Consider the following 10,576-nt stretch of genomic DNA (forward strand, 5'->3'; position numbering starts at 1 on the left):
AATACCCTGCTGAGAAGGACTCACAGGGCCTCTGAAATCCTGCCGGGGAGCAAAAGAATCTGCTGTATGGTACATTGTTTCCTGCAGTTTCTTGCAGTGAAGAGCTCAAAATCTGTCAAAACATTCTGCCCTTTGTGACTTTGCTCATTGAGATGTACTTACTGTGCAGTGGCTCATATTCAGATGTGAGCACTAATGTATCTCATGAAGAAAGTCTCTACCAAAAAAATTGTTCAACAAATACTAGATATGCAGAATACTCCCTACTGAAACAGCAAACAATGTACACACAAATGTCTCCATACCCCAGTTAAAAGCCTCAATATTTTAGTCTACGTAATTTGTCCAAGACTCTTCAGTGAATGGTAACACCAAAACCTACCTCTGGTAAATGGGTGCAGCTCTCTGCACGATTTAACCCGCAGTCAGGATTCAATTAAGTGAATGACATTTCCTTTACACTCTACACCTTACAGTCATGAAAAGCCATGATTGTCTAACTTCAAAAGCCCAGAATGAATTTTCCTAACAGAAGCTTAAAACCTTCCTCTCTGTTCTGGATCAGCTCTTGAATCAGAATAGAGTTCCACTAATATCATCATCTGACATGACTCAGAAACCATCCATTGCATATATATATATATATTTTTAACAAATTGATAAATCCTGTTCATCTGCCTCTTTAGAAACAGTTATTAACCATTGTTGTCTAAACAAACATTCAAACATTCTGCTGTAAAAGACTTGGCACACTGAAGGTGAAGTGACAGCATGAAGTCCAGTCATAGTGCATGGCGCACACATTTCTAGGAAATGACATGAAATTAAATCAAGAAATGAAATGCTTGAATGCAAGAAATGAAACTGACTGAGGACAACTTCTTTGGTATGGTACGTATGCAAAATGGCCATGAAACCATATCGAGATCATCTTTTTGTTTCTGATGAGACAAAGACCAAAGCAACAATAATGTAACTTTCGTAGACCCATTTAATGTCTTTGCACATACACATTGCGGTGGTTTTACTGTGTTAGGCAGCTGAACACCACAACCGCTCTCTCACTCCCCCTCCTCAGATGAGGAGGGGAAGAAGTAAAGGAAAGAACAATTCACGTTGTTCTGAATTGAAAGGAAAGAACAACTCATGTCTGTCACTGAGCCAGACCCAGTACACACATACAGATGCATATTTATACATTCATATACACACATACATAAAATTCAGATTTATTACTGATTAGTTTTTGTTGTTGTTGTTTTTGTCCTGATTGTTATTTGTGGCTTTAAGAAATTATTTAGTGTGAAATGACTACAAAACTTCCTAGCAAGAGAATGAAAAATCAATATAATAGAGCATCAGTCTGTGACTAATGACTGATATTTTGAAAATAACAGACTGCTCAAAATGTTTTCCAGCAATGAATAAATTATCTGAAATATTACTAATAACCATGAATAAAATTAAAAGTAAAATAAATATACTTGCAATAACATCCCTATTTGATGAGTAAGAGGAGCAGGGAGTGTTCCACTAAAGGGAGAAAATAACATGTATTATTACGATAGCATTTTTATTTTATCTGATATATATCCCAAGTCTAAGTACTAAAATAACAAATTTAAATAGTTTTGCATCTATACTAAATCAACAGGATGCCCACAGCTCTTGAATCAGAATAGAGTTCCACTAATACGTTCCACTAACAGGCATAGGACTGTACCTCTTTATATTCTGTCCTGCTGTTATTTGAAATTAAGAGCAGCTCTACAACACATATTAATAGAGCAAAAAGCAAAATTACATTTTCTTTCAAAAAAAAAAAAGGTTTATTTTTGATTTCAGTGACAGAAAGATCAGATAAGATCCTCACATAATAGGATAAATTTCTGTTTTTGTGTTCACCATGGTAAAGACTATTCGATTCCATTGAAGTCTGATGAGTTACTCTGGATTTACATTAGTATGTATACATAGGTATATTCAGCAAGTATACTAATGTTTATCTACGTAGTATGTTATTGAAAGGAGTTTGTTCATGAGCATTAATATTCCTACTTTTATTTTTCAACACAGCAGCAATCAGCATACATAAGGATGAATGAGTTGTAATAGAATTAAAGACTAAATAATGGAAAAAACATACTAAAGAAAACTGCCAAGTTCTTCTACACTCAGGAAAACAATGCATACACAGTATTTCCAAACCAAAACGAAAAGAAAAACCTTACTCCTTATCCTAAAGTTTTCGTTTAGAAAGAATTCCTATGGAATATATACATAGGCCTTCATTATTCTTATTAATGCTATGTGTTTGATCCTAACATTGCATTGCAGCTGATAGTGAAAAAAAATCCCCATCAAGTCCTGATTTGCTAGTCTGTACCATATTCTGATTCTCCTTCATCACCATATAACGCATGTTAAATCTTGCACAATAGGGACATCATTTGCACAATCTAGATATAATTTTGTTCTTGATCTTCTGTCCTCCCATGAACTTTTTTATTAGGATTTGTAAAACTTTATTTTTTTAATATAAATTATTTTTCTTCATTTTATTCAAAATGACTATTGAGAAGGGAGGAGAATCAAAGCATTATGGGATTGTTCCTCTAACCCTTTCTGTGTTGAAGATCTCAGAACCCAAATAAAAATTAAATTCTGCTCGTGTTATTAATACAAAAAAAATCACTGATTTCTGGGGGACTATTTGTACAACAAAGGCAACCAGGATTTTGTTGGACAACAGAAAATATAATAACCTATCATAAAAAATATAAACTGCCTAAAGTGATTAGAAAACATTAATGTTTAACTACATTATAGATTCTCTTTGTCCTATATACAACTGTTCTGAAAGAGAATATTACAGGCGTTTAATAAAGTCTAGTTTCAGAAATATTATTGTATCAAACAATTTTATTTATACTTCATACAAACTTTAAGTCAACACTGGCTAATATTTTGATGTTGCTGAAGGTAAACAGAAGTCATAAACAATAGTTTTATATCATTTTACATTGGATTGGACTTTATAAATAACTTCTTTAAGTATAGACTAATCTAGAATAGTAATGATTGAAGCAGGGTAAAACCAATACAATTTGTCTTCTTTATTTCAAAATAGAGTGATTATAAATATATTCTTGTATTTCCTGCCCAACTCTTTGGATGCAACCAAAAAGAAAACAAATAAACATACAAAAACAAGCAAACAAACAAAACAAAACAAACAAAACAAAAACAGCCACAAAAAAAGAAACCCAAGCAAACAAACAAAAAAAAACCTCTCACTGTGCTCATTTCATACATCAATGTACAAAACATGCAAAAGATATAATAGATATTATACTATCATCAAGTTCTGGATGTCTTGTTGATTCTGAAACATTTGTTAACATTTTTCACTAGGCTATACCTTTTATAATTTATAATGTCATTATGGCTTTTTTTCAAATAAAAATTACTTTTTAAAAGATGTTTTTATATTACATTTCTATATCATTGTCAGTCTTGAACACTAAATGCAAAATGTAGCTCATTTAATGGCCTTGCGTTCTTGTACCATAGTAGTTGTTTTCTGATAAAACTGCACAATTATTATTATTATTTTTTTCCCCAAGGAAATAATTACACTTTATTAATATTAATTGCATTTAAAAATTGAAACTTCTTCATAATACAGTGAACACAACAGGTTATGTTAACACCATCAGTGATTTAGTTTATGTCTATGGGTCTTAACAGCCATTTTGCAACCATGCCCACTCAAACCGATATAACAGACAGATCCGTTAAGCCACATCCAAAGAGTCACTTTCCCAGACAGACTGACCATAGATTTGAATGGACATTACACTAAAACTGCTGTACAGACACATATGCTGTTTTCAAAACATGGAGGAAATAAATTAACATTAAGGTTGCCATTCGAAGTAAAAACATCACAGAAATATAGTGTTTTGCCAACTTTGCATTCTTTACTCACACTATTATGCCTATATAATGCACCATGTATGTAAAATACAGGAACAATTTCTACAGGAAGGTCCAGACTGTGCAATTTTTATTGATGCTGGTGAACCTACACTCAACTGCATAATTCCAGAAGAGCTACTGGACAACTCACAGGAGATAAGCAACCAACAATTCATGGTTAGACAACTGGGCTCTATGTATTACATACAACACTTCTGTGCCTGCTCTTTTGGAAGTCAACAACAAAACTTCATCTAAGCCCCATTCTTGAGCAGGTGTTTCATTATTAGATCAAGAATAATAACTCCACACATGGTTTAAGTTAAACTTAAATGCTTTACTGGATTAGGACCTCAATGAGTAGGAAAATCTGACCCAGTGTAATGGTACAGCATAATAGCTCAGTTCTTCCTGTCTTAATTGGAAAAGCAAAGACCGCAGACCAAGGGAAAAAAAAAAAAAAAAAAAAGATTAAAAAAAACAGAGAGAGAGAAACTAAATTTATTTAGCTGAGGAATTTGTCGAGTTAATTTGTCATTAACTCAGGGCAACACTTGCCATGAACATACCATTTTTTTAACATCACTTAAATCTATTAGTTTATTTGCTTTTTTCATATTTTTAACACATTCCTCTAAGCAGAAGGGTATGGGACACAACAGTCTCTGACAGTGCACTGAAGTGTCAGAAGCCTTATGCTTTGGCAAATCCCTGTGAACCTTGACACATCCTCAAAGCCATGCAGCACTGTGCAGAGCAGTCACAGCGACCCATTATTCTCAGCCTGCTGATGGAACCATTACGGTCCATCATGTCAGTGCATCTTTAACACTCCTTAATCCATAGACTCCTGACATAATGAGCTCAAAAATTTTCTTTCAAGTCTTGGCTATGTACTGTGTTACTGGCCAACTAGAAACTTTTTATGTCAGAAATGCATATGTGCATAGTATCCATCTCCTGAAAATCCCTGTGACAGCTTGAATGAAGTAAATTATTGTGCATAGATAGCAGCAGCTTTTTGAAAGAAATTTAGCCATTATTTTATTATCTGAAGTAATTTATATACTTTAGATTACAGAGAAAATAATAAAACAATCCTCTTTCTAAGTTACAAGAGCATAAACAAATGTCTGAAAGTAGAAAAAATCTCTTAGTTTTCCTTTCTCTGGAATAAAGAAGCAGTGTGTTTTTTTTATTTTTATTTTATTTCTTTTAATCTTTGTAAAAATATACTGCAGGCTGTTTGCCAAGTATTGTTCCAGAATAAAAATTTTACAGCAGTGTCATAAAGCCCTGAAATTAGCAGTTTATAATGGAAATAGCTGACACAGGCTTTTCCACAGTAGTATTATTGGGTCTTGCTGTAATATTTGCTAGTTTTGAATTCATGACAAAGATTAGTATTTACATCCTACTAATCTTAAATGATTTACGTATTGATTATGAAAGGTGAATGAGGGGAAAAAGTGCTCTGGAAGCAAAGGAGATAGAGGGTCTTATCCAAAGGTCACTGAAATGCATGGAAAAATTCTTGTTCACGTCAAGAAACTTTTGTTAATCTCCTAGTATAGATTTTCTGTATGATGCTTTACCAACATATCTCCATTCTCATCTCAAGGTACTAGTGAGATAAAGTGGGGATTTTCCATTCTCCTGACTACTTTCTTTTTTTTCCTAGCTATTCAGATTCAGCTTTCACAAAAGCAAGTTTTTACTCTCTAGATATGAAGTACACAGTACTCTGAACTGAGACCACTATATTCATTTTACACTGTTGGTTTAAACAGAAGTCATTTGCCATATTGTTTTCTGTTCTGATCAGTTTTTCTGACCGACAGCAGACAGACAGATAATAAGAACAGAAAACGTATGCATATACAATTAAAATATTACCCTTACCATGAATTCCTGTAAATACATGTAGTGAAAACTATTTAGAATAAGCTACAGAACTCTGAAAAGCAAGACAACTGATGAGACACGATACTAAAAAACTAATGAATCTATTTCAAAATGCACCATTGGTAACAAATCTGAAATAAGATAGTATGCTAATTTCACAAGAATAGTACAGAACAATTTTATTATTATTATACCTGATCACTTAATTCTGGATAATTCTATACACCACATCCCCCAGCTTCTGTTTGGTATATTGTTCTGTTTTTATTTATATTGAATGATTAATGCATTGCGATCAGGAAAACAAGTCAGGCATATTAAATACATATTAAGGAGTACATATTTTCCTATTTAGTATACAAAGTATTTCATAAATATGAATTATATTACAAAAATAATTTCTGCTACGCTCACACAGTAAGCACTTTGACAATTTCGGACAACCCATTAGAGTTGCAAGTGTTTCACATAACTGAGAAGGAACTCGAGTTTTAATTGGAGATGAGTCTTACAGCAGATTCTGCATAAACATCAAATATTTTCTTCAGATGCCACAAATACTGCAGAAGTCAGGTTGAACTGTTTTCTTACCTTTTTTTTTTTTTTAATTTTATGTATAGACATGTATGTTTCAAGTGGTCAAATTTATTTAGTATGTATGTAATTCATGGTATATTTTAAACAAATATTTGCACAATTTAACATTATAATTCCAGTGGTTTCAAGATGCAGGCCATAAATGTAACCAATTTACACATACTATCGAATGTTCTCTCTTTGCATGCTTGTTACTTTTCAGATAATCTTTAAACAGTGCCATTACAACACCACAAAAGGATTACTCCAGTTCCACCAACTTAAATCCACGTGCAGGATGAAGGACCCAGCTGAGGTATGAACACCAGTACCAGGTTTCTTGTGTTTGCTCTAACAAATCACAAGGAGACGATGGTTTTGCATTTAAGGTACAAAACGTATATGCCTCTTGAGGTTAAATTCAGTGTAATGTGTATAAAGCATCCCTTTGGCAATAGAGTTTGCAGTATCCCTATAGGATTCCACAGGGTATGAGCTTTATGTAGTAAAATCTATTAAGGAGATTCTCCTCTACTTGACAAGTCATATGCAGCTACAGTTAATCAGACACCCTTGGATACACCTGCCTCTATGCCTATCAATATAATGTAGTATTTGGAGGTTAAAAGTCAACAAAAGGCACTTTCATCATTAAATAAATGTCCTCTGTAGGCAATAAGATTGCATGATCTATATTTTATTCAAAGCGGTTTGTTCTTCAAGGACTTGTAGGTAGTCAGGTGAACCTTGAAGTTTAGCTTTTAGTTCAAAATATTCACTTTTCCTTTGTTCTACTACAATTTTACTATGATTACCACCTATTAGAGATTTCTTGTTTTTTTTGTCTTGTTGTTTCTCTGGGTAACGTATTTCAAAGCCACTGACCCCTATGCTGTTGTATTCTTTTTTACTTTCAAGGAAATTTTGAATAAATACGTTTGAATCCCTCCCAGGGAATAACTCGTCCAGTTCATCGATTGTGCTAAGTCTTTTTCTTGTGTCCACATGTAATAAATCCTTCTCCTTGTCATTAATATTTCTCAGAATGACTTTTTGCCCTGGTGGATCAGCAAACGTGAAGCCCGTTTCAGACTCTTTTAAGCCACAAGTATGACTTTTACTCATCTGCTCAATGGTTTGAGGAATGAAGGCCTCTGCGCCTAGTCCATCTTTTTTGTTTGACTTGTGATCATGCTTTCTTAGCTGCAGTTGCATAGAACTGCATTCTTGATTTCCAATTCCTTCATGCTTTACAGTTGGTTTTTTGTTGCGACGAAGCACAAAAACAAGAAGACAAAAAGCAACAAACACTGTTAAAATAAGCACAACTAATATGCTTAAGATTAGGATGGACAATGGAACTGGGCCACCAGGAGGACTCCGAACTGGTCCCAGTGGTGTAGTAAAAGAGACAGCGGGCACAGGACTAGTGAACAGAGCAGATGGTTTGTTTAAAAGTTTAGGACAGAGGATCTCATTTTTCAGAGACTTAAGTTCAATGTTAGCAAACTGTACAGGTGTTTCACATTTTAATTCCTTCACCACAATACCTTCATTTAGTTTTTCAAGCCACAGTTTTAAAGCAACTAAATCACAAGTGCAGTCCCACGGATTACCTTCCAAATCAATTTGTGTAAGAGATTTTAGCTGATCAAGAACACCACTTACAGGTAAGTACATGAAATGATTATTCCTCAGATTCAGCCTGGCTAGTGGTGCCCCAGTAAAAATGTATGCTGGCAAGCTGCGTAGAAGATTGTTGTTCAGGTAGAGCAACTGCAAATTTGGCATCAAGTCAAAGGTGCCTGCTAAGATTTCTTTGATGACATTGTATTCCAAATACAGATACTGCAAGTTGTGGAGGCCAGCAAACATTTCTGGGCTCAGACGCTCAATCTGATTGCCATTGAGATACAATCTCCGTAAATTTGTAAGGTTGCGGAAAACTTCTCCTTTGATCACCGAAATCCGATTGCTGCCTAAATGTAGTAAATCCAGCCCCTCAAACTCAATGAAATCTGTAGTGTCCACATCCTTAATATAGTTGCCATTTACATGCAGTTTCTTGGCATTTAAAGGTTTTGGTAGGAGTTCAGCCATCGACTCTATATTTCTTTCTTGGCAATTTACACTTAATCCCAAGTCTGAAGGATGTGTTTTGCAAACACAGGGGACTGGGCAAGGAGTTAAAGGAGGCACCCTGGTCTGATAAGATACAATTTGACTGAGATTGCGATTAGACAGTGCTTTGCCTGCTACTATTCCCGAGATCTTCGAAGGATTTGTAGTCTTCGGCGGCTTTGTGACTAATCTGTGCACTGATGTTTGAGTGGTGTGGCCATTTGGTGTGCTGTAACCAGGCTCCAGCTGCGAGGGAGGTAGAACACGCACATCAAAATCACTCCCTGTCCCCATGGAGCACAACTCTTGCTTGTTGGTTTCTTTCAGCAACCTTCCATACAAGTCACTGGGAGTTTCACAGATAGCTTCTCCAATGTATATATTATAGGGCATGTTCTCCAGCCATGCTTTCAAGGGCAACAAATCGCAAGTACAATTCCAGGGGTTGTCTTCCAGCTGTAATTCGACAATTCGCCCGATGTGTTCCAGGACTCCAATGTATGGAAGCTTCTGTATTCGATTCCCTCGTATATCCAGATGGGTTAGAGAAGCAAATCGAAAAATATTATCGGGAAGGAATGAAATCAGATTGTCATTAAGGATGAGGACTTTCAGCTTGTGAAGCTTATTAAAGGCTCCCCGTTCAATAAACTTGATTAAATTGTAGTCAGCTTGGAGATACTCCAAGTTCTCTATGCCCAGGAAAGTGTCAGCTCGGAGAATCTTTAATTCATTGTTGTTCAAGTGCAACTGTTTTAATGCACTAAGACCCATAAAGGCCCCTCCCTCAATGTTCTGTAACTTATTATTACCCAATTGCAAGGACACTGCATGTGTGAAATTAAGAAAGGTATTTGGATATAGAATAATTAGCAGGTTGTTTTGAAAGTTCAGGTGGTAAAAATTAGACCATGGTGGTTTAAGCTGATTTGGTCTGTAGACTGCAACCTTCTCACAGTTGACATAAAGTACATTCTCAACTGACACACAGGAGCAAACATTGCAAATTTCCACAGATATATCAGCATCTGCAGTTGTAGAAGAAAGTGGAGATGACAGAACCAGAAAGAGCCACAGAAACATCTTCTTGTGATCAGCAAGCAACCTTAGGCTCCTGAACAAAGATAAAGAATCTAAAGAAGAAAGAAGGAAAGAAAACAGAAAACGTTTTTCAGTTGTCATTGTTCCAAAAAGTCATTTGGGTTAAAAATTGTATTCCACTGAGCTACTGTACCTGCCAAGGATTATAGATAACCTACAAGCATTGAATTTAAAATAACATGAAAGATTTTAATGACCAAACAAATACACAGGAGCTAGAATTTCAAATACAGAATGTAAATCTCTGTAAACAAACACAAATAACTTTAAGGTCTGTCAAATATATTTCTATCTGTTGTACATGACAAACATGCATAACTAACAAAGTAAAATAACCAAAGGAGATTCCAATTTTATGCATATTTACTCTCCTCAGCCCTGCACTGCTCATACATTGCCGTGCATTTCAGGGATATTAAACATAAATGCTGATGTTATGCATGCCCAAGCATCCAGGTTGGGAAAGCACCATATAGAAATGATGAAGATGCAGGCACAAAAGAGAATGTCAATACTCAATGTAGGTATCTATAGCATCGACGCATACAGTTTATCACTACAGTAATAGTGAAATTCACTCAAGGGATATGCAGGCATGCACAAATATTGTTTCTGTTGCTTGTTATACCCAGTTTAAAAGAATTGGTGGTACATTGATCACAAAAATACAATGAGTTATCCACGAAATGAGAAGATCAGCTTCGGGTGACCAATGGAAGCACACAGATATGGAAGAAGCATGCACAGGCATACAGCCCCATCCCCCGGAATAACAATACCCTGACTTGCAGGGTATTCAGCCACAGTTTGCCAGTTTGACACAACTGAAACCTGCCTGAGAGGAACTTTTTTTTTTTTTTTTTTTTTTTTTTTTTTTTTTTTCAAGTTGGAT

General features: G+C 35.1%; 1 protein-coding gene across 5 annotated transcripts in view; it reads right to left on the bottom strand.

Annotated features, from left to right (window-relative positions):
• Nucleotides 1-3,622: 3,622 nt before the first annotated feature.
• SLITRK4 (SLIT and NTRK like family member 4) overlaps nt 3,623-10,576 on the bottom strand; it is a 9,004-nt gene continuing 2,050 nt past the window's right edge. For all 5 annotated transcript variants that reach the window (XM_035324917.1, XM_035324915.1, XM_035324916.1 and 2 more), the window contains exon 2: nt 3,623-9,716. In XM_035324917.1, coding sequence (XP_035180808.1) covers nt 7,153-9,666 — 2,514 coding nt within the window. In that variant the 5' untranslated portion in view covers nt 9,667-9,716 and the 3' untranslated portion in view covers nt 3,623-7,152. The remainder of the gene's footprint in view (nt 9,717-10,576) is intronic.

The sequence above is a fragment of the Oxyura jamaicensis genome, chromosome 4 (assembly GCF_011077185.1).
Source record: "Oxyura jamaicensis isolate SHBP4307 breed ruddy duck chromosome 4, BPBGC_Ojam_1.0, whole genome shotgun sequence".
Lineage (NCBI taxonomy): Eukaryota > Metazoa > Chordata > Aves > Anseriformes > Anatidae > Oxyura > Oxyura jamaicensis.